General features: G+C 38.5%; 2 protein-coding genes across 11 annotated transcripts in view; one reads left to right on the forward strand and one right to left on the reverse strand.

The window, feature by feature from the left end:
* Positions 1-6,569, reverse strand: part of rnf111 (ring finger protein 111) — a 73,291-nt gene extending 66,722 nt beyond the window's left edge. Inside the window, exon 1 of one of the 2 annotated variants that reach the window (XM_078427588.1) lies at positions 6,026-6,569. The gene's annotated coding sequence lies outside the window, so the exon portion shown is untranslated. The remainder of the gene's footprint in view (positions 1-6,025) is intronic. The other variant, XM_078427587.1, reaches the window with a different exon arrangement.
* A 1,235-nt stretch (positions 6,570-7,804) lies between these two features.
* sltm (SAFB-like, transcription modulator) overlaps positions 7,805-25,189 on the forward strand; it is a 51,448-nt gene continuing 34,063 nt past the window's right edge. For 3 of the 9 annotated variants that reach the window (XM_078427315.1, XM_078427318.1, XM_078427314.1), the window contains exons 1-7: positions 7,805-7,965; positions 9,176-9,254; positions 13,548-13,612; positions 17,193-17,375; positions 19,552-19,611; positions 22,806-22,833; positions 24,194-24,662. In XM_078427315.1, the coding sequence (XP_078283441.1) occupies positions 7,831-7,965; positions 9,176-9,254; positions 13,548-13,612; positions 17,193-17,375; positions 19,552-19,611; positions 22,806-22,833; positions 24,194-24,662 (1,019 nt within the window). In that variant the 5' untranslated portion in view covers positions 7,805-7,830. Of the gene's footprint in view, positions 7,966-9,175; positions 9,255-13,547; positions 13,617-17,192; positions 17,376-19,551; positions 19,612-22,805; positions 22,834-24,193; positions 24,663-25,189 lie in introns of all 9 variants that reach the window. The other 6 variants (XM_078427316.1, XM_078427320.1, XM_078427319.1 and 3 more) reach the window with 6 other exon arrangements.

The following is a 25,189-nucleotide window of genomic DNA, read 5'->3' on the forward strand; positions in this document are numbered from 1 at the left end:
AGAGCAGAAGTGAAAGACGACAAACACAAGTGGGAAGGAATTAGTGGTGAAAATTATTGGTCTTGTGAAATTATAATTTCTTTCATATTTTGACGTCATATGCAAAAAGGTGGCTATATTTTGCTTTCTTTGACTTACATTTACTATTAAACTGTACAACTTTGTATGCAGTTATATTTTCTACAATGGAAGTGTCGAGCAAATTGATACCCTTATTCAGCCAAATTTTGTACCCATAAACAGCAAGATTTTATTCGTATAAATGGAATACACATCATTGTTCTTGTTTTTGTTATTTGTCTTGCAACACTAAATTCATTTTTGAATTGGAAACTTTATTCTGAGATTGCTTCCAATATATTAAAACATGCAAAATTCAAAATAGCAGCTCCGCATTTCATAAATTATGCACAATTTAAAAAAAATTAAATATCAATAGAAACGCTGGAATAAACAAAGCTGTAACAAGATCTATAGCTACAAGATACTATTGATAACAGGAGGCCTTGGCTTAAGCATGTGGCAATTCGTGGGGTGTGCCTCAAGTGGGAAATGAAAACTATATATTAAACAGTCTCATTGCACAAATGGCATTCACAATAGTAGCCTGTGGATATGGTTCAGAATTCCCATCCTTAGCTAGAATCTGGAGAAACAAGTATGACGCATTCAAAATTATAGATATTCATATGACCTTCATAACTCCACATTAATGAAGTGAAGGAAATGAAAATTTGGAAAAGAGTAGTCAATACTTTGATTTAATACTTCTACAAGGTAATGGAAATAGTTGATAACAGTGCAGATAGAATATTGCCAATCAAGTCTCTCTGTTGTGCTTGAATCATCTTGGCACAACTCAATTTGCCAGGATTTTTTTCTTATAATGAATCTTTTAAATAGAAATATGAGAGTCAAGCAACTAATGGATTACGACTAAGTTTAAAATTTCAAAGGCTTCCAAATAAAAGTGTTTGAAATAAGAAACATTTGCTAGAGATTGGACCCATTTTATACATGCATAAAACACATTGAAATTGGAACAGACTCTTCCTTTCCTGCTTCATCTGAACGTCAGTCATCTTCCTGTCTCATTTTGTGCACGTGAAGACATGATCAATCGCTTACTTACTGGCAATGTGATCAGACAGGTGACCGTTGTTATTAATTCACAGTTCAACAAGGAGTACGTCGCATTGAAAGTACTGAACCTTGCGTGATTAAAGTTAAAGCTAGAACATCATTTTATATTTTTAAAGGACTTGGAATTGGGGGTAGTGAGGGAACTTGGTGTTGGTTTATATGGTATCACATATCTCATTACTGAAAACCTCGAGCATAGACACTAATCATGTTGATTCGGGGCCAGCCATAGCATGACAAGTCCGGCAAAAGTTGGAGGTAGTGGGGGGAGGGGGGGCGGGGGAAGAACAGTGGGAAGGCTTGGGGGACCTTTAGCTGGAGATCATTGCTTACCCCCCTCTACTGCCCACCACCATTCAGCAGTCAGACCCAATGAATGGAATAGAGTGGTCTGATACTGTCTAGGCCAGATGTGGCAATTGGCTCATTTATCCTTATACATGTTGTTTTCGGTTGACTCCCCACCAATCAAATAGATTATTTAGCATATGTTTATTACTGATATATATTACTTCAACATATTTGGTCTTTAATAAAAGCTAAATATGTGGAACTAATGTCCCAAAAATATGTGGTAAATGGCCAGTCTGAGGAAGGGTCTCGACCTGAAACGTCACCCATTCCTCACCAGACATGCTGCCTGTCCCGCTGAGTTACTCCAGCATTTTGTGTCTACTTTCAATTTAAACCAGCTCTTTCCCACACATGTGGTAAATGTGTTCTTTCATTTTTTCTTTCATAAATTCAAGTTATAATAATGTATGCATTGTACTATTATGCTTAATACATTTTATTTAAAGCAAAATTCTCACCAAAACGTTCACAGTTAATACCATGTCTTTCAATTTTGAATAACCAATTCAGTCACACTTTTTCTTTATAATTCAGTCTGAATGTGTACAAACAGGATGCATTCAATAGTATTCAAAAGAATATGCTTTTTTACAAACATAAATTCAAACCCCATACAGTAATGAAGTAGAAACTATCAGCTTTGATTTGAACCAACTGAATCCTAGTCGTCAACAAATGACTACCTGCCTTTTATAATGTAAAATCTTTGATCATGTCAGTCATAAGAATGCCAGTCCTGAGCGTATTATTCAGCCCAGTGGGCCCATGGATGTGACATAAAACTGTTCCCACACCACTCCACTCCAAACTTACTTGCATTTCCTTTTACTCCTTTTCCCTCATATACTTAACGAGATTCCTCAATGACATTTAAATATCACTTCAAATCTCCTCTTCTAACAAATGTGAAGACAAATGAAGACAAGCGATTGCAGATGCTGGAATCTGAAGCAACAAAAAAGCTACTGGAAAAAGCTGGGTCAAGCAACAACTTTGAAAGCAAAGCAATAATGGATGAGCCAGGTCAGGACTCAAGCCAAACATTTAACTGTATACTTAAATCAACTGTGGCTTATTAAGACCAAATTATTCTTATTTCTGAAGAAAGCTGAATATAGAAACATGAAATGCAACTACTGTAAATCAATAAGCAAGAAATGTTGCAAACCCACACATCTATTCTCCAAAGCAGTCTAATTAAATATTAAAGGTAAAAGTATAAACCCTGTAAAATGTTTTTACATCATGCCAGTACAGTATCTTTCGGTTTTTCTTAAATGGATCTGAATGTTCAGCATTGTTAAATAAGAAAAAAATCTGTATTGTTGGTCAGGCGGAGTACAGATTTCAGAGTACTATTTCAGAACTCGTTTACTCTCAGCAAATAAAAAAATAAATAGAACTCTAGTGTATGAATATTTATGGTATGGCATATGAAACAGAATAAATTCTATTTCATACAATTATTTGGTTAAATCAAACAGAACTTTTTTGTCAAAAAGATAACTGGCTTTTGTGCAACAATCTCAAAGATACAAGTCGATCCAAAAGACAGACATTTCATCACATGCAATGAGATGTCATATTCAGTGAGAACATTTGAGCTGCAAAAACTGAAGTTGAGATCACCAACACAGCCTGAATAAATGTATGCCTATATGAACAGTGAGCCAGGTCCTGATTTTATTAGCAGTTTGACACCTCTCTCTCTCTCTTATCCAAAAGATAAAATTCTAAACTGACAGCCCAAGTCCAGGGAACAAAATGGTTAACGACTGTTTTATCCCTTAGAATTAGAAGGCCCTATTTAGAAAAAATTGTGCAAAATACCATTACCTCAAACAATATTAAATCCTACATCAGTGATATTAATTCATATTTAATGATAATCTTATTTTCATCTGAAAAGAAAAGGTGCACAAAAATCTACTTTTATAATAATTTTACATTAAGTATTTCCTTTGGGTTTTTGCAATGAATCATTGTGATTTTTTGTGATGAATCATTGGGTTTGGAATGTTAAATTTTGACAATTATTTTATAAGCCTCTTCCCCCTTTATTTAAGCATCTTATTAGAAACAAAGAACATGGAAAAATAGGTGCAGGAGTAGGCTATTCAGCCCTTCGAGCCAGCACCGCCATTCAATATGATCATGGCTGATCATCTAAAATCAGTACTCCAATCCTGCTTTTTCCTCATTTCCCTTGATTCCTTTAGCCCCAAGAGCTAAATCTAACTCTCTCTTGAAAACATCCAGTGAATTGGCCTCAACTGCCTTCTGTGGCAGAGAATTCCACAGATTCACAACTCTCTGGATGAAAAAGTTTTTCCTCATCTCAGTCCTACCCCTTATTTTTAAACTGTGACCCCTGGTTCTTGACTCCACCAACATCGGGAACACTTTTCCTGCATCTAGCCTGTACAATCCTTTAAGAATTTTATGTTTCTATAAGATCCCCTCTCATCCTTCTAAATTCCAGTGAATACAAGCCCAGTCGACCCATTCTTTCATCATATGCCAGTCCCGCCATCCCGAGAATTAACCTGGTGAACCTGCGCTGCACTCCCTCAAAAGCAATAATGTCCTTCCTCAAATTAGGAGACCAAAATTACACACAATATTGCAGGTGCGGTCTCACCAGGGCCCTGTACAACTGCAGTTGACCTCCTTGCTCCTGAAATCAAATCTTCACTGTCTGCTGTACCTGCATGCTTACTTTTAGTGACTGATGCACAAGCACACCCAGGTCTCATTACACCTCCCATTTTCCTAATCTGACACCATTCAGTTAATAATTTGTCTTCCTGTTCTTGCCACCAAAGTGGATAACCTCACATTTATCCACATTATACTGCATCTGCCATGCATCTGCCTACTTACCCAACCTATCCAAGTCACCCTGCAGCCAAATAGCATCCTCCTCGCAGCTCCCACTGCCACCCAGCTTTGTGTCATCCGCAAACTTGGAGATGTTACATTTAATTCTCTCGTCTAAATCGTTAATATATACTATGGTAAATAACTGGGGTCCCAGCACCGAGCCTTGCGGCACCCCATTAGTCACTGCCTGCCATTCTGAAAAGGACCCGTTAATTCCCACTCTTTGCTTCGTGTCAACCAACTAGTTCTCTATCCATGTCAATACCCTATCCCCATACCATGTGCTCTAATTTTGCACATTTATCTCTTGTGTGGGACCTTGTCAAAGGCTTTTTGAAAGTCCAGATACACCACATCCACTGGCTCTCCCTTATCCATTCTACTTGTTACATCCTCAAAAAAAATCAGATTAGTCAAGCATGATTTACCCTTCATAAATCCATGCTGATTTTCCCCGATCCTGTCACTGTTTTCCAAATGCACTGCTATAACATCTTTAATAATCGACTCAAGCATCTTCTCCACTATCGATGCAAGGCTAACTGGCCTATAATTCCCCGTTTTTTTTCTCTCCCTCCTTTCTTAAAAAGTGGAGTTACATTGGTTACCCTCCAGTCCACAGGAACTGATCCAGAGTCGAGAGAACATGATCACCAATGCATCCACGATTTCTAGGGCCACCTCTTTTGAGTACTCTGGGATGCAGACCATCAGGCCCTGGAGATTTATCTGCCTTCAATCAGTCCTAACAGTTTACCTAACACCATTTCATGTGACATCAATTAAAAAAGTTAATAGAAAACTATTTCATATCATATCATATATATACAGCGCGGAAACAGGCCTTTTCGGCCCACCAAGTCCGCGCCGCCCAGCGATCCCCGCACATTAACACTATCCTACACACACTAGGGACAATTTTTTACATTTACCCAGTCAAATTTACCCAGTCAAATTAACCTACATAACCTACATACCCGTAAACAATAAAATGTATTAAAGGCTTGAATTCAAGCCTCAACAGACCACTTTCAGAACCAAATCTAAACTAGTTTGACTATCCTTCAAAATATGACAAAATACAATTTAAACCATAAAAATCTCGGAGGCTTAAAATCAACATCGGACAGATTACATTGATGTACTCTCTTCCACAATCAAATCTAAAGTACTGTTGACTATCATGCACAGAAATTAACAACTGCTCAATTGAATATGAAAATAGGAAGACATTACATAAGATTCAAGGCTTCCCGTTATAAAGTATTCAATCAATCAACACAGATAGTTCAACTGCTATTGAGAATCCTACATCACTCCCTGGCAACCACAGTTAAAACAACACTTAAAATAATTTTCACTGCGCATCTGTTAAAATGTGGTAAAGACTTGCAAGAGAATATCGAAGGGTTTCAAACTTCTCCCCACCCCCCACACCCTCCTTACAAGTGCTATTGAATAAATAATGCGGAGGTTTGGGGGAGGCGAGAAGAGAGTCACACACTCAAGCCTACAAACGTCAGCAGCTCGAAAGGAGATGACCAGGCCGGGACTTTAGATTCACTTTTTAACCTGCCGGGAAGACGGTTAAAATACTGTGGAATTAAAATAGAAAAATGTCGAGTGACATGAAAAATGAGCTTACCGAAGCTTCGGCGCAAGTGCTACCAGTCGCACATTATCTCCACACAGAGGTTTATTGAGACATTTCTTTGAAGAATTGGCCTCTTGTTTACAGCAGCACCGAGTCGACCGCGATCGCTGCACGGCCCGGGGAGGCTCGCGCGAGTCTTGCACAATACACCGCACGGCACTCCCCCAGCTTCACGACAGCGATGACGGGCGACGGCCTTCGCCACAGCCACTCTCATTTACGACACCGGCTTTGTTTACTGGGGGCCAAAACATGAACAGATCGCCTCTCGCAACCATCTCTCGGACCTCTTCCCCCCACCAAAACGTTGGTTAATGCCAAAATAAAAGTGATCGGTGTCGGTCGGCAATGATAAAACATTCACTGCGAGCCGCTTTCAGCCGTGATGCGGGCGGGGAGACGGTGAAGCGCATGCGTTGTAGTGACTTTGGCTGCTGCGGACTCTGGTGGAAGCTCTCAGGATGGGTGAAGTTGCAGGAGTTTTACAGCTCGATGCAATTCAAAATTAAATTGTCTTTCTCAAACAAAAACCAATGTTATGTCAATTAATTTGGACGGTGCAGCTGGTAGACCTGCTATCTCTCAGCGCCAGAGACCTGGGTCCGATGCTGACCTCGGGTGCGGTCTGTGTGGAGTTTGCACGCTCTCCCTGTAACGGAAGATAGACACAAAAACCTGGAGCAGCTCAACGGGTCAGACAGTTTCTGGAGAAAATTAATGCTTTTTGTGTCTATCTTCCGTTTAAACCAGCATCTGCAGCCACTTCCTGCACATACCGCGTGAGCTGCCCACATCCCAAAGTGCGGGCTTTTATGGGGTAATCGGCCTCTGCAAAATCGCTCCTGGTGTGTAGGAAGTGGATGCGAAAGTGGGATAACGTACTGTGAACGATCGATGGTCGGTGTGGTCTCGGTGGGCTGAAGGGCCTGTTTCCGTGCTGTATCGTTTAACCGATCAAATTTAAGACTGAAGTCTGAACAAGGGTCTCAACCCTAAACGTCACACATTGCTTCTCTCCAGAGATGCTATCTGTTCCGCTGAGGTACTCCAGCATTTTGTATCTATCTTCGGTGTATTTTTAACTAGCATATGCAGTTCCTTCCTACAAATTTAAGACGCACTCAGAAAGCAGGCAGCAAACATTCGTGGGGGGAAATTAGGACAAACATTTTCACCAGGACATGTTTTTTTGTGAAGTGAGAGTGAGGACCATGAATCTATCAATCCAATAAAGCATCCCATTTATCAGTGAAAGGCTTAAAACCCCGCTTCCGGGAGAAGTGGTGGCCCATCAGGGTTTTTTCTATCAGATTTGATCCGCTGTCACCACCCCTGCATGCCCAGCGGAAGCTGGGACCCTACCCGCTCCTCCTCCCCCTCCCCGCCAGAAGCCGGGCCCCTCTGCCCCCGCCCGTTGGAAGCCCGCCCACTCCCTGTCCTCACTGGAAGCCGCCGGCCCCTGCTCCCCAACCCCGCTGGAAACTGGGTCCCTACAACTCTTCCCTGCCTCCCTGAGGGCGGGCCCACACCCACTCCATCCCCATCTCCATCTCCATCCACTTCCACTCCCCATCCCCGCTAGAGGCCGGCACTCTCGCCCCCTCCTTTGCGGCAGCAGCAACTGACTATATCCGGGCGCCTGACGGAGCGCGAGGGGGAGGTCGGGCTGCGCGGGGGGGCGGGGTCGCGTTACGCGCGGGAAGTCGGGCTGCGCGCGCGTGAGGGGGGAGGGGTCGCGTTACGCGCGGGGGGAAGTCGGCTGCGCGCTCGAGCCCGGGTCGGTGGAGACGCGTAAAATGGCCGCTGTTCTCATCGCCGCCGAGGCACGGTGCATCACAGACCTGCGTGTCGTAGATCTCAAATCAGAACTTAAACGGCGGAATCTAGACATAAGTGGTGTCAAAACTGTTCTCATTGCAAGGCTGAAACAGGTGCGAGAAGCCTTCATCAAAGTGAAAGGAGGCGGCGGCTTATCGCCGCCGCCTTTTTTTGTGGGCCTTGCCCAAAGCATACCTCCACGGTTCCAATATGGGAACTGCTGTAAATGTTTGACTGTTAAACTGTTTAACGTCTCTTTTGCGTCAACGCAAATAGGTCACAGTAAATTAAATGTCCTTTTATCGGTGAAAATGATTGAAGCCTGTTTTGTGCTATAAGGTTATATAATTTCATTTCACCTGTAAAATAGTGAAAAATCTGATCAACGTCGGTTAATACATATGTTGTTTTCATCCAGTGGTTTTTATTATCGATAACGTTTGGTCGGAGTTTGCATCCGTAAATAGACAGGCGCCTCACTCTGACAGAGCGTTTTGTTTTAATACAATCGCAAAACAACCCTTTATCTGACTAAAACTATCGGTTTAAAACCGAATAATTTTAACTTATTGTGATTTGGCATAAAATCTACCCACAATTTCCGATTTAACGAGTGTTTATTTTGACGAGCTTAACTTTCGAAAACAAACATTTTGAGAACAGAAATCAGCAGATATGGGAAATTTGAAATAAAAAATACTGTGGAAAGTCAGCATGTCCGGTAGATCTGTAAAATGAGAAGCAGTGTAAATTCTTCAAGTTAAAGACTATTTAGCAATATGGGAGAGGTCTGATCAAGGGTCTTTGACCTGCAGTGTTAACACTTTTTTTCTTGAAAAACCAACTATTTGTCGTGTAGGGTGTTGTCCGTGATTTCTGTTCTATTAAGTATCACCTCAAATAAGCCCTGAACTACAATAGATTATTATTTACATTGTACTAAGTTTACATATTCTGTTGTGCTGCAGCAAGTAAGAATTTCATTGTTCTATCTGGGATATATGACAATAAAACACTTGACAAAAAAATGTGATTGTTGCATGTAGAAATACAGACATATTGTCTAGTGTATTTGCTAGGCCCTCAGTCTCTAGTATTGTCATGATTATTCACAGGAAAAAATCACTTGTAGTCTTTGAAATTAATTGAAGTGGCAAAGAAGATTAATAAAATATAGTTTTACAGTTTTTGCTTGGAGTATGTACTGCACTTTATCTCAGAAATATGCAAATTTTCTGTTATTTTGTCTACTATTTTTTAAATTTCCATTATTGCTCATGTAATGCTAGATTTTTTTAAACTTGTTTTACTTTACCATAACAGGCAATAGAAGAAGAGGGAGGTGATCCTGATAACATTCAGCTTTCTGAAACGCTTTCAAAGAAAACACCTAAAAGCAAAGGTTATTCCCTAATTATTATTTACTGTACTCATTTATAAAAGGAAAACCTTTATCTTTTCTAACAAAATAACTCAAACTTTGTTCTGTCAAAAAATGAAGATTGTTTTCTTGTCTCTTCCTTATTTTGCCACTGTTTTAAGATTTGGGTTACAGTGAACCCAATTTACTCATTCTCTCTGAATACAAACAAGAGAAAAGTTGAATGTTTTCTCAATGTGTTTAAAATATTGTTAAAAATGTTGTGAGGTGTTGTGTTTCAGCATTTTGACTGATGGTAAAGATGGTATATAAGGAAACTATTAATTACTTGAGAAGCTGGTTAAGCTAGTTGCTTGATGCTGTAACTATTGACCATGGGGCTATTTTTTCATACAATGAATAAATGTTTTCCCTTGATATTTGCTCATCCTGAGATGAACAGTTGACCTGGTTTTAGGAATTACATTTAGATGCTGGGTTTGTGTCTAGTTTCCCGAGATCACAATGAATCAATTTAGTTAAAGTATCATCCATGGGAATCTGAACATTGAGAAGTTGATTATGGTGCAGCTCAATATTCTTGTGTCGGAAAGAACTGCAGATGCTGGTTTAAATCGAAGGTAGACACAAAATGCTGGAGAAACTCAGCGGGTCAGGCAGCATCTCTGGAGAGAAGGAATGGGTGACGTTTTGGATTGAGACCCTTCAAGACAGCTCTAGAATAACTAAAAAATATATAGTAATGTTTCACTTGCATGTAAGTCAACAATATAAAGCTAACTGCCTTGTACAGCTCAGGGATACGAAAATGGTATTTGACAATCAAAGATTATCTTGACCATAAACCCAAGTCTCCCATTTGTTCTTAATTAAACGTGTACATGACCAGGATTATATTCCAAGTAGAATTTAGCCTTTCTGCAGTAATGTAAATTCCAGTATTATGCAGCTGTATTGTAAGATCCCCTTTTAGTTAGATTGGTGAAATGGAACTAAATAGGAAGGGCACGAGAATACCACCTAGTCACATAAGCCTACTATGCCATTTAGTCTTAGATGTCATCAAAGAGATGGAAGATGTCAACTACAATACTATCAAGCAGCACTTGTTCGCTAATAACTAGCCGTCGCCTTTGGGTTCCTCCACTTAAGCCCCCTGATTAAGTCTGGTTCATTGTGTAACACGAAGTGCAAAATTGCCTTTTCTCTAGTGGGCTTGACCACAAGCTGTTCTAAGAAGCTATCTCATTGGTATTCTACAAATTCCTTCTCTTGCAACCCAGTACTGATTTTCCCAGTCTACTTGCATATTGAAATCCCCCATGACTACTGCAACATTGTTTTTCTTGCATGCCTTTTCCATTTCCTGATATAATTTGTGCCCTACATACTGACTACTGTTCGTAGGTCTGCATATAACTCCCATCAGGATCTTTTTACCAATGCAATTGGTTAACTTGTTTTTTCACTCTACCCACAAGAATTCTATGTCTTCTGATTCTATATCATTTCTTGTTAAGGATTGGATTTCATTCCTTATCAATAGAGCCTTCCCAGCCCTCTGCCCACCTGCCTATCTTTTTATGTTTAGGAAGGAACTGCAGATGCTGGTTTAAACCAAAGATAGACACAGAGTTGGAGTAACTCAGCTGGACAGACAGCATCTCTGGAGAGGAGGAATGGGTGATGTTTCAGGCATGACCCTTCCGCAGACAGCTCTGTCCCACTGAGTTACTCCAGCTCTTTGTGTCTATCTTTTTTGATAGGATGTGTATCTGTGCCATTGAACTCCCAGCGCTGATCCTCTTTTAGCCACGACTCAGTGATGCCCACAACATCATACCTGCCATTTTCTAAGTGCTACAAGCCCAACCACAGCGTATACAGCGTGCATTTAAATGCAACACCTTCAGTCCACCACCCCTCTTCTCAAAATGATTGCTGTGTTGCCTGATATTAGACACATTCCTTTTTAAACTTCCTGTCCTATTTTCTCATTTGTATTGACCTTCTCCAAGATGTGAGTGTCCAAACACGTAACTGATCTTCCATGGTATTACCATTGCAGAGTTCCCCTGTGATCACTATATTCTGAGCATTACCATTGATTAAAAACTTGAGTGGATCATTCATAAAATTACTGTGACTTCAAGAAAATGTTGTAGTGAGTGATTCACCTCCTAGCATCTTTAAGCTGCGTTGTTACTGAGAGAGCCTGTTGGAAAACACTACTTGCAGATCCAACAACATTTGACAACAAAGACAAACCAATCTGTTTGGTTAGCATTCCATTCACTATCCTACTCATTATTCCCCACATCACCACCATGTTCTATCTGTTATTGTGTGCCATTTGCAAAAGTCACTGGTATTATCAACCTAAGTTACTCTGACAGAAGTGCTGGAGGAACTCAATGGGTGGTCATGTAACGTCTGTGAAGGAAATGGGAAAATAATGATTGGGATCAGGACCCTTTTTCAGACTCTGACAGCACCTCTCAAACCAGATCCTTTGCCACCAAGAAGGACATAGTCAACCGTTGAAAGGGATTATCAATTCATGCAGTTCCTCTCAAAGTCATGCACCATACTGACTTGGGATGCCTTAATCCTGGACTTGGCTTCCCAACAGCATTTTGGCCTTGCTAACAAGACGCGCAATCTTAAAAATGGATACAAAAGTGATCATGGTGGATCTGATCTTAGCTTTGGTTCTCCATAATCCTCTATTCTCCTACAGACTAAAGATCTATCTGTCTGGCTTAAAAGTATTCTATGATTTCACTTCCATAGCTTTGTGGAAATTGCCAATGATTCACAATCCTCAGAAGACATTGCCCATCTAAATTGCCAATTGCTTATTTTGAAAGTGCTCCCTAATTCTAGATTTTTCTTAGAAAAATAAAAATGCTCTCTCTCGTTGTATCTTGTTGAGCCCCATTAGACTTTAGTAATATTTCAATAAAATTACCCCTCATTGTTCCAAACTTTAATGGCTTTAAGGTTTAATTTCTTAAATCTTGTCTGATGAAATAGCCCTTTGATTCAGGAATCAATTGTGGGGAGCCTTCTGCGAACTATCTTTAATTAGGATGTACACCTTTAGGGAAAAAAAGACCAATATGCATTATTTTGAGTTTTCCTTTCAACAATGGCCTATATAGTTGTAGGAAGACTTTACAATGGTGGTACTTGTTTGTGGTAAAAATCAACATTCCATTTGACTTCCTAATCACTTGCTATACCAAATGCTACTTTAGGAGCTTCCGGCACAAGCTTACCCAGATCCTTCTGTTCTTTTATCTCTTTATGTTTAAGCAATATTCTGTTTTACTATTCTTACAAATGTGGATAACCATCTATCTACCTGGCAATTGTTTTGTTCACTCACTTGTTCCTTTTGCAGACCTTACAATTTGCTTTCCTACCTTTTATTGTACCATCAGCAAATTTGGCTGTAGGACACTTATAATATCTTCAAACATAAATTCAGTTGCAACACTTAAATGGAAAAAATATTTTCCTGCTGAATAACATTTGCGCAGTTGGAGCTGGGAAGCAATATGTGTAATCAAATATTTACTCTGCCATTTGAACATGTTGATGTGAAGTGGCCACACTAGATGCTGCTTTTTCACAATATGGTAACGCTTTGCAAACTTCGAAGATGGCTCCCTTCCGTGTCCAGGGAACCCCGGTTGAGAAACGCTGAACTAAAGTATCATGGCAACTGAAATATTGCAGAATTCTTTTAATTTGATAAATTGCTTCAAGTAACTTTACACTTTGCATGGATGGAGAATGATCAGAGTTGAAACTGATAAACGATCATTGCTTTATTTAGAGGGGGATTATTGTTTTTTAAAAATTGGTGCTGGTAAATTTGATGGACATTGATTTTTTTCTCTCTCTATTCCAGAATTGGTCATAATTGATCAGTGAGCAATTGTCTGTATTTTCAATGGAACTGAAAAGCTGATAAAACTTGTACTTGCACTGCTTTTGATTCCATCAAAAACCAGGGTGTTAATTCCAGATACCACACTGAACTGTATAGTAGCAGCAACAATGCTGATTTGTTACTTGTAAAGAAAACATGTTTGGATTTTAAAAAAACAGAGTTAAAATAAACTTTCTCTGCAATACTTGCCATTCATTCAATGTAAATACATTCTTGAATGTCAAAGCAGTTAAATTAAGTTTTTAAATTGTTATGGAATAATCAGTAACTAAGAATGTGGAACATTTATGAACATTTAAAATGTGTCTTACTTTAGTTGCTGCATTGGTTAAACAGCATTGTTTTATTTTAAGGGAAGAAACAAGATACTGATGAAGCTGGTGGTGATGTCAGCACAGAAGAGGATGGTAATAGCAAGGTTGGTAAGAAATTAATTTTTTATGTGTTAAAAACAACCATGAAAGGCAATTTTAATTATATACTTCAGGATGCCTCATTTAAAAAAAATATCTGCGCATAATCCGTTTCCAAATGCCATCTTATTTAGAATGGAAAATGTGAGCGGAGTGAGACCATCTGTGCTCTTGGACCTCCTCTGGCCTTTAGTTAATTCATAGCTGATCCTGTGTCTCAGTGGCCTCTTTTGTGTTAAGTTTCTTATTGGTAATCAAATGAATCTATTCTCACTGTAAATATTATCAGGATCTGAGTATCAATAGCTCTGAGGTAGTTTTCCTAGGATATGTTTGAAGATACATTGTCATCCCAATTGCTTGTAGTGTCTTTATGTATATTTTGTGTTGAACTTGCTTACCAGATCCCTCTGTATTACAACATTTGCTGGGCTCCAGCTCCTTAAAGAAGTATTGTCTAAGTTGTCTTATTCTTGGTGTTATTTTTTTACCATGAACAGCATTACAATTCAAATCATTAAACTTTTTCCAACATCTGGCAGTCACAAGGAGAATATGAAAACTCTTCGCAGACTCTCTGGATTACACTAATGTCACTGGAGAAGTTGTTCTCTCCGCTGTGGCATTGTATTATCCGGCTTGAACTTCTCAGTAAAGTCGTGAAAGTTCTAAAGTTGTTAGCTACTCTTCACCAGTGGTCCAGTCTGAAGAAGGGTCTCAAACCCGAAACATTACCCATTCCTTCTCTCCAGAAATGCTGCCTGTCCCGCTGAGTTACTCCAGCATTTTGTGTATCTTCGTGTCATTGACAGCGCTCCAACATTAGATTCCTTGTGGATCTAGCAGAAGAACATGCATCCACTGAAACCCTTCAGTGTCCTTTAATTTCAGCACAGAGGAACAGCTGCAATGCACTGGATTGAGTATAAGAGAATTTATAATATCTTAGTGAACTCAGTTTAATTAAATGTGTAGAAATTCTTTATTGTACTTAATATTTAGGCATTCTAATTTGTTATTAAACCTTTGGTTGTAAATGTTGCTGAATGTCTCAGATATTCAGAAACATTAGATTCCTAACAGTTGGGTAATTCTTGGCAATTCAGCCACCTATTGCAGATTTTTTTGCATTCCCTTGGTGGCTCTTAAATTTCTGAATAGGACAGGTAGTGACAGAAATACAAGACAGTATTCATAAACAACTGGTTGGTGTACACATGCTATTAGTTTAATCATGGGTGAACAGAAGATATTTGATGAAGTGAATGAATTGTGGAAAGTGCATGCAGATCAATGTGGTATGGATAGTCTAACAAATATAACTAATATAGTAAACTATTAACAATAAGGGGCAGTTTTATTCTGATGATAGTTTCTTGTTCCCAATCCTATTTAATAGGATTTTTGTCAAACCTGGTTTTGTGGGTGAATCATTGGATGAACTTTAGAAATCTATTGTATTAATATTGATGCTTTTTTAATGCATTAAAGAACAAATTTACAGTAGCTTTATACACCCAGGGACATTTTACAACATTATAATATAAAATAGAGCATTGCTGTAGGATTGTGATTATCCCAACCTTGCGGTCCACATCCCAACTCACACCAATGTCCCTCTTGCCAGTACTTTGGCATTTACTGACATGCACTGACTTGCAGAAAAATTGGTTTACAAAGAGTTTGAGAACAAAACCCTTGTGAAACCCTGAAACTGATAATATTTAGTATCTGGGGTTTCAGAAATGTGGGCAAATAAAAATATGTTATTTTGAACAATTGTAAAATGGTGCTTTAGCCACTAAAAAGAGTATTGTATCCATTTCTGATCATTGCACTTTAGGCCATTTGTGAAGATTCTAAAGATATATGCAATATAGTTTTACTAACATGGTTCCAGAAATTAAATACTTTATTTGTGAGGGTAGAAATGAATATTTGGACTAGATCTCTTTGGAATAGATGAAGTTCAGAGGATATTTGAATATTCTCTGATTTGTCATCACCCTGAACTATTAAGCCTTTTTTCATTCTCCACAGATACTGCTTGATCTGTCAATGTTTCCAGCATTTTCTGATTTATTTCAGATTTTTGACATTGGCAGTATTTTGCTTTTGGTATATAAAATATCATTTTGAATTAAGAAAAGGTAAATGCAAAATGCAGATATTACTGTAGAGTTTATTGACCAAAGGGAGCAGGTTTAAAATTATTGACAAAGATCCAGAAGTGACACGAAAAAAAAATGTCTGCAACATGTTGTGGAATGCATTGTTTGAGAATGTGGTGGATCCAGCTTAAACCGTGGCTTTCAAAAGGGAGATTTAGCTCTTAGGGCTAAGGGAATCAATATGGGGGAAAAAGCCGGAACGGGGTACTGATTTTGAATGATCAGCCATGATCATATTGAATGGCAGTGCTGGCTTGATTGGCCGAATGGCCTTCTCCATTTAAAAAACCTCCTTTGCTAATTTATTATTGTGATGTTTTATAAACCACATTTCAATGTCTCAACGTTGAGCTAAGTAGTTAAGGCTTTCCAGTTTTTTAACAAAAATTATTTTCTTAAACTGAATTTTGTCTTGGTGAAATGTCGCAATCTTTCAAAGCTTTATTGGTGTAGCAATTGTAAACATTATTTAGTTAAGCCACTCAATTATTCAATAAGGATGGAAAAAGGAAAGCTGGCAACTTCAGGTTTGGTTATCTAAGTGGTCAGAGGACAGAGTGCTAATAAATAACTAAGGAAGCGCTGTGTTTCTTAAAAAAATAACAATGGGCTTATCTTTATTTTCACTTCGATCAAATCTATTGTTTGTATTGTGGCCATCTCAGTGGTTGCTAGTAATACTCTACATTGATATGAGATGTGGGGAGGCTATCGGAATGTATCATTTGTATGATGTTACCGAGCACATGGACAAAACTAAACTGATCAAATAACCACAAAAATGGTTGTAAAGTGCATGTCACATCTCTTTTGGTATGTTCATTGTTACCTAGTTGTATTTGTGAATGCATTCAAAAATATTAGGTTCATAAAGATTGTAATTAATGAAATTGTACAGAATTAGTAGTGATTCAACGTTGTTAAAAAATTATTTGGCAATGGGAGCTAGAGGTTAGAGATGGAATTATGATTCAAGGCATTCAGAAATTAATGAACAGAAATATTTAGATTGAGCCATGGACCGCAACAAATGGAAATTAATATGCCCAATTATGCTATTGCCAGAGTATGGGATTGTTTATTTCGAACTCAAAAATGAAACACATTTTGTTTACTAAGAAGAGGAAATTAAAAAAAAAATCCAATAGCTGCTTTGAATGTAGGTGTTATCTCAAGCATCCTGGAGTACTAAGTAATGATTCACTGAAGCATAAAGAAATTGAGGACTGTTCTGCTTGAGATGCTGAGGATGTTGAATGAATTTTGGTGAGAGCAGAGGGGGAAACAGATGGTAGAGCTATTTTCTCTAAAACTGTGAATGCTATACGTGCATTAAATGCCAATTGTGCATAAAGTGTCCACAGGTCAGCTTAAATTTTGAGTTATATTGAGAAGTATAAATGTCTTGTAACAGGTGGAAGCTGATATGGAAGCAATTCAGAGTGATTTTCAGGATATAAGTGATCAAGATGGACTTGAGGAGCGCAAAATCAGAGAAACCAAGGAGGAAAATGGTGATTCATTCACTGGACGATTGCCTGTGAGTGCAGGTGAACCTGGTGCTGAAACTCTGGATGAGGGAGAACCAGAAGACCAGGTACAGGAGTAGCCACCTTTCATAAAATAGCCAAAACAATTGATAATCCAGATTTGAACAGAATTTCTGCCCGAAACGATTTTCTGGGTAAATATTTTGTCCATGTTCAAATATATGTTGCAGTAGTTTATTCAGTGCTTACATTTTACCTGTGTAGGAGGTTGTAATATAACGTGCATCAAGTAGTTGAAGTAACTGCCAATGACGAATTCCCTAAAAACTTACACATGCTCAAGTTTTTCATTGTATGTTCTAATATTAATATATCATTCATTTTTTTTCTTACTTACAATATATTTTCTATAGTATATTACATGCCAGGAAATCTTATTTTAACCGGCATTAGTTTCATTCAGTGTCTGCCAATGAAAACGCAGCAAATTAAGCCCATTGCATTCATTCTAAGAATGTCAGGGTACGTGCACAGATTTGCATGTTGTAAGTTAATTCTTGAAGTAATTGCTTTTAATAAAATACATTTTTATAATTTGATGATCTGCCGTCTAATGGGCATGTATGGTTTAGTAAGATAGCTTGTAATTTTCACTGAAGGGAGGCATATTAAGTTCCCAAGAGCATGATGGTAAAAGCACTTGTACAGATTGTTAGGGTAATTCATCTTGGATTGAATAAATTGTAATTTTTCTGAAGTGTGAAGAACTAGATAACAGTTCAGAAGAGCCAAGTGTTTTGTGTATTTGTATACAAGCTATGTAAAAAAAATCAAACGTTCACAAGAAAGACGGTAATCAATTAGATAAAGGAGTGGTGGATGATTCATTGGTAACTTGCTCACTACTCAGGATGCATTCCTAGGAATGGGAATGCAAATGGAATTAGTGTTAAAAGGGTTCACGAGCATTTTGTATAGAGAGAGGTGTTACGGAGACCGCTGTTGTGCGGAAGCATTCATGTTCCCCTGCTGTGCTTGAAACCTGGTGTGAACCCCTGCCGGACTGCTGTTAAGCCTTGTAGTACCTGGAGTACATCTTTACTTTCTCCACTGCATCTCACTGCTGTGCCAGGAAACTGGCACAATTCTAGCAATGAATTTCTCACGGTGTAGAGTCTGTGTGGGCTGGTGCTGGGAGGGCCAGAGCAAGCAGACGCTGTGGCTCCTCCTATTTAACTGTACAGTTTTTTCCAGCCTTTGTTAACAAACTCCACCTTGATTGCAAGCAAGGTAAACAAACAAAAGTAACGTTGAAGAAGGAAAAGGGGATTATGCAAGAGGTCACGGTATCTGGGGATTTTTCAACACATGGAGCATCTGCAAGCTCCCATCAATGGGCCTCGTTCACTTTGCCAAACAGGATACAGTGTCGATATTCGGTGGGGTCCGCACTATGAAAATCTTTGTAGGCAGCTTATCTGGGCTCGACTGTGGAATGATTCATTGCTGTGAGAGCATCATTTGGGGGCATGGTTTTGGGTGAAGTTTGGTAACATTTTATTTTTATAGCTTTTATAGTTGTCATTTAAGAATGTTCCATGTACGAATTTTCATTTTAACTTGATTGACCTCTTGGGGTACTTGTCCTCTACGTATGAGGTGTTTCACTTAAGCAGTGTCCACTGTTCTAGTAGAGTGGAAAATGATCTTTGTTAACACCACTTTCCAGGGTGGGGTTAGGGGAAAGAGGGTTGAGCCAAAAAATTGGAAGTGGGAGGGTTGGGAAGATGATACTTTGGCAGGAGAAGGTGCTGCAGTGAAGGGTCTTCCAGTTTTATATGTAGCACCTTTGTCTTCGAGGTTATCTGCTACTCAACCTTAATTTTCAGCAATATATATAAAAAAATTAAAATATGCAAAATTATATGTACATTGCTTTCTGATTCGGTGGAAATTTTGCCAAATGTAATGTTGAGGCAAAACAACATTTCCTAAAATTTTGACAACTGCTGTTATTAGAGGCTGCTATTATGTTCTTTTATGTTAAATATTTGAATAAGGTGAACTGAATTACTGTACATATAATCAAGGAATCATCATTGAAACTGATGTAAAGTCTTGAAGTGGTGTGTTGGATTTTCATGAGTTTACAGTTTATGACTAGTACCACACCTGTGTTCCATTGCTGCTAAAAATTTAAGGGTGGATTTTTTTAGACAAATTATGAAATGTTTTTAATATTTTACAAATATGATTGAATTGTGATTCATGGTGTTTTCTCAGGCGGAGGAAGAAAATGAAGAGTTTGTTCTTGAAGAACTGGACGTCCTTCTGCATGAAGAGGTTAGCACTTCTATTTGGCTGAGGTTTTTGTGTACCTTTCTGTAATTTTCTCATTTTCTTCAAAGTAGTGACTTCCTGGCGTTCTCGGGATTGGTCACTGTTGCATTTAATCTAGGTAGTCGGTGAAGATGTATAACAGGTAAATGACTGGACGGTGTGGACTGGCCTGGGAATAGACATTTTTTATTCATTCATAACCATGGGCATCAATGGACCAGCATTTATTGTGCATAATTAATCCTCCTTGGGAGGTAGCAATGAGTTTAGAACAAGTTAGAAAATATTTAGAGTGTATTGTTTAGAAGGGAGTTGCAGGTCTTGATTGGTTATCCATGGAGGATTGCTAGTGTATTTCCACAACAAAATGGCATGTTGGAAGTTGCGAGGAAATTGGAAGTTTTTCTGTTCCTCTGTGTTTAGACAATAGGTGCAGGAGTAGGCCATTTGGCCCTTCGAGCCAGCACCGCCATTCAATGTGATCAATGCTGATCATTCTCAATCAGTACCCCGTTTATTGTCTTTGCAGTCAAAGATTACAGTTTGGGACGTATTACCAAAAAAGTAAATAGTAGAATGGCATTAAAATAATGCACAATATCGAATAACCATATATATATAGTATACATAAGTAACAACGTACAAGAACAATTAATACAATGTTTACAGAACAGCAAAATAGTGCAAAGATCGTAATGCAGTGTGAAGTATAAAACAAAATATGAAAGTACAATAATGGAAAAACTGAGAGGTCATAAAAAGTACGAGGATGTTGCAGCACCTCTGGGAAGGGAGTGTGAAAGACTATTCATGAGTTTGATAGAAATAGCTGTTCTTAAATCTGGATGTCTGGGCTTTCAAATCCTTTCAAGAGAAAAAAGGAATGGCCAGGATGGCAGACACCCTTGATGATATTTCCAGTCTTCCTGAAGCAAATGTGAAAACAGACTGGATGAATGCAATGATGAGCCTGTGATGGACTCGGCTGTGTTCACCACTGCTGGTTCAGGTGGTCAAGAGCAGTACAGTTGCCATACCAGTTTGAGATGCATCCCATTGGAATACTTTCTATAGAGCAAGTGTAGAAGTTTTTCAGAGAATCCTGGTGAACATGCTGAATCTTTTGATGCACCTAAGAAAATAAATCTGCTGATGTGCTTTCTTGGACATTGCATTAATGTGAAGAGACTAGATAAGGTTGCTAGTGATGTAGATGCCTCGGAACTTCAATCTGTCTACCAAGTTTATAGCAGCTCAGTTGATGAAGACATATTAGTGTTCATCACTGTCTCCTGCTTCCTTAGGTTAACAACCAAATCTTGCTGACATTAAGCACTAGGTTGTTATTCTGCTACCATGACAAAGTTCCCGATTTCTTTCTTATACTCCACGTTATCGTAGATCCGTCTGACATCATTAGTATCATCAGCAAACTTTGAGTTGGAGCTATACTTGGCAGCACAATCATGAATGTGCATGGAGAGGTGTAAGGGACTGAGCACAAACTTGAGGGTTGTGTGCTTTGTCCTCTACCCTCTAAATAGAGCTTAGATGCCATTGAATATATCTCTGAAGAAGTCAAGCTTAGAGATGCAAAAGAAAAGCTAGAGCTTTAAAATGCAGTGAGATAGAAGAGAGTTGGACAGTAATATTCAAGTTAAATTAACTATTAATAATGGATATGATGTTTGGGCTGAAGACTTGGTATAAGTTGAGCAAGACTTCTGTGTAAATGTGCAGGAAGGAACTGCAGATGCTGGTTTAAACCGAAGATGGACACAAAATGCTGGAGTAACTCAGCAGGATAGGCAGCATCTCTGGAGAGAAATGGATGAAGTTTCGGGTCGGGTCCATTCAGACTGAGAGACGGGTGGGGGGGGGGAAGAAAGGGAAGCGAGAGATATTGACGGTGATGAGAGATATAGAACAAAGGAATGAAAGATATGCAAAAAAGTAAATACGATAAAGGAAACAGATTATTGTTAGCCATTTGCTAGGTGAGAATGAGAACCTGGTGCAACTTGCGTGGGGGAGGAATGGAGAGAGGGAATGCAGGAGTTACTTGAAGTTAGAGAAATCAATATTCATACCACTGGGTTGTAAGTTGCCCAAGCGAAATATGAGATACTGTTCCTCCAATTGGCGTTTAGCCTCACTCTGACAATGGAGAAGGCCTAGGACAGAATGGTCAGTGTGGGAATGGGAAGGGAAATTAAAGCGTTCGGCAACTGGGAGATCAGGTAGGTCCAGGCGGACTGAGCGAAGATGTTCAGTGAAATAATCGCCCGGTCTACGATTGGTCTCGCCGATGTACGAGTCCATATCTTGAACAATGGATACAGTAGATGCCTTTTCCCCCTGACTCTGTCTGAGAAGGGTGTCGACCCGAAACGTCACCCATTCCTTTTCTCCAGAGATGCTGTCTGTCCCACTTAGTTACTCCAGCATATTGTCTATCTTCTGTGTAAATGACCAAATACTTTGAATAGCAATCAAGAATGGAAATCTTGGGAGTTTCTTCCATGGCTGTTGCACTAGCAGTTATTAACTAACCCTCTACATAGTTATTCACTGGATAGCCTTGTTGAGTCATAGGAAGGGACTTGATTGTTAATCGTGAACAATATTTTCTATGATATTTTTGTAATGGCCAATAGAATTGTGACTTATTGTAATTTTCTCATGAGTTAGTTTTATTGAAGTAAACAAATTTTTAATTACCCTGGTATTTTTGATAAGTTTGAATCTTAATTGTTTCTGCCATGCAACTTTACACATTGTTTACTGGCATTTTCAGTTATTACTAGCTTTGGACTTTCTGTCATTTGTCTAAAAATTACTGGGAAGCTGTTTTGGACACTACTTGCTCTACTTTAAAATGTTAATATATGCAATTGAAAGAGCTCCTTGCAAGCTGGCAAAATTTGTACTTATTGATGGCTGTAGAAATACTTTTGGTTAGAACACCTCTGATTCTGAGTACTAATGCTGTCGGCACTTGGGATATAATTTAATGAACACTGAATATGCACTGGTAGATCTGTACATGTTTATTCTTCATGTGTCTATCTAGACTGTTGATAAGATATATTTTTCCAATTCTCTCAAATCTTTGTATATCGTTTTTAAGAATGAAAATTTGACACTTTTTCAGCAATTTCATGTTTTTAAAAAAATGCCTTGAACTGATATTTCAGGAAGCTGAAGAGGATGAGAATGAAAAAGGTATGTTATGGTCGCCACACCCTTTGCAAAGTTTGTATATTCCCTTTAATTTACCTTGTACTGTCTGATCAGTAGATGAAGGTTGGAAAGCCATTACAAGGCACTGGAACTTGTATAAAAAGGAATTAATGATCTACTATTTTGTGGAATAGTTATATTTAAAAAAATATCCAAATGTGACTTGTAAAAAGGTGCAAAGCTAGACTTGCCAGTTACTGTAGTGCATGTATGAATCTGCACAACACAAACTGAGATGCATTGATCTCAATTTTTTCCATCATGACGCTCTCAATTTTATCTGTTAATCTTACTCCAATAAAACCCAGTGCACTCTCTCCTCGTTGTGATTTTGACAACCAAGTCATTATTAATATTCCACAGTTGGATAACACCAGGATATTTGTTTTCGTTCCCTTGATGTTGGAGCATTTCTTCTCAAGAAACAATTTTATTTCATCAAATTGTCCTTATTTCTCACACTTGAGAAACTGCATGGTTCTTTCTACAGATTGTGATATGCATTTATTTTACTTGCACTACTAGAATTGGTATGCTAGAATCTGAAGAGTAGCGATTCTGATTTTTATAGTAAACATAGTTGGTCCAATAAACCAAAATAAATAGAGGCAAACCTATGAACTTTGAACTAATGAAGCTTTGAACCAAACCTATGAACCAATCTGCTTTGGAAATCTGAAGGACTCGACAGAAAATAGATGTGACTTTTTTGGGGGGAAAACTGTTGAAGACTGTCACTAAGGTGTCATTTAGATGGGATATGAAAAAAGATGTTGATTTTGCCGAAGATTTTCATCCTGATCGTTTTGACATCCATTCTCCACAATGAGTGATAAGAAGATGGACAGATGAATTCTATGAGATGTGGTAACGAGTGTGGAATTATTTTGAAGATAGCTGATGTCCTTCAGAATCTGGATGACTAGAGTGGACAGCATGGCTTGCATGGAACATTTCATCAAATGAATTTTGCCAGAAATATGATTGTCAAATCGAGGATCTTGGTGGACATTTACACTTTCCTGAAGTAATGAATCTAAACAGAAGCACATCGTGGCTGGATAAAGACAGATTGCATCACGTGGAAAGGATTGCAAATGGGATTCATGCACCAAAGAGCACCTCCTTCTACGGATGTTTGTATTACCATGGAAAACTTTGTATTAAAGGTATTGCACTTTGTCACTGAAGAATTCAGATTTACATGCACCTTGTAGTTTTCTAACCTTCACATTTTAGGTAAATTGTATTTTTTTAATATCAATGATAAGGTCACCTACTAGGTAACATTTTGACATTTAAACCTGTATTTTGCCATGTTTATTCCTGTTAAATCCCTCAGATGTAGATGATATAGATGACGGTTCTCGTGAAGTGTCTAAATTTCTACCTTCAGAGCAAGGCCTTGCAGAGGTTCAGCAAACAATTCAAGATGAAACTGAACCTAATGCATCTTTGAAAGAAGTGGATGATGACAATATATCAGTCACAATCCAAGCAGAAGATGCCATCACATTAGACTTCGATGGTGATGATCTCTTGGAAACAGGTAAAACAATGAAAATTCCAGAATGTGAGAATAAAACCGTTGCTGAAAAGGATTCCCAGTCCCAGGACGATATGAAGGGAGAAGTCAAAATTGAGGGAAAGAAAGAAAAAACCCACAAGGAAGGAAGAAAGGAGGAGGGATCAAAAGCAGAGTCAGTGAAGAAGGAGACCAGAGAAGGGTCCAGAAAAGCTGAAGCTGGAGAGAAAGAGAAAGATTCTTCAAAGAAAGGCCCCTCATCTGGGGCATCCGGTCAAGCAAAGAGGTTTGTTTTTCTATGTCAATTTATGATACTGAGTACCAACAGTCAGATCAGTATGCATTTGTGAGTAATCACGGTTCTTGACCTGAGACCTAACAGTATATTGCAGTTCATTTTACAAGACATTACATGTTTTTTTCCAAAGACAGATGCAAGACTGACTTGATTTTTTTTTTGTTATCTTATTTTTATTCTCTACCTGTAGTTAGGTTTATTGGTCAGGTTTTTTGTTTTTAATGAAATTTTACACGTTTTGTTTTTAAAGTCTTGAGTTGATCATGAACAATCGGCACATTTGTGTGAGAATTTTACAATCGAGTAAGGAGAATTCTTGCAATGGAATCATATCCACCACTCCTGATTACTGGAGAAGATTATGATTTGCTCACTGAAAAGAATTTGCACAAATCTAGATCTTCATTCAGCTTTGGAAAGTCAATACAAGAGTCGATTTTGGAACCATTCTGTTCAAATATAGGTGTTGTTGGCTTGGTACATTTATGACTAAAGATTTGTCATAATTTTATAAT

This window comes from Rhinoraja longicauda, chromosome 33, assembly GCF_053455715.1.
Source record: "Rhinoraja longicauda isolate Sanriku21f chromosome 33, sRhiLon1.1, whole genome shotgun sequence".
NCBI lineage: Eukaryota > Metazoa > Chordata > Chondrichthyes > Rajiformes > Arhynchobatidae > Rhinoraja > Rhinoraja longicauda.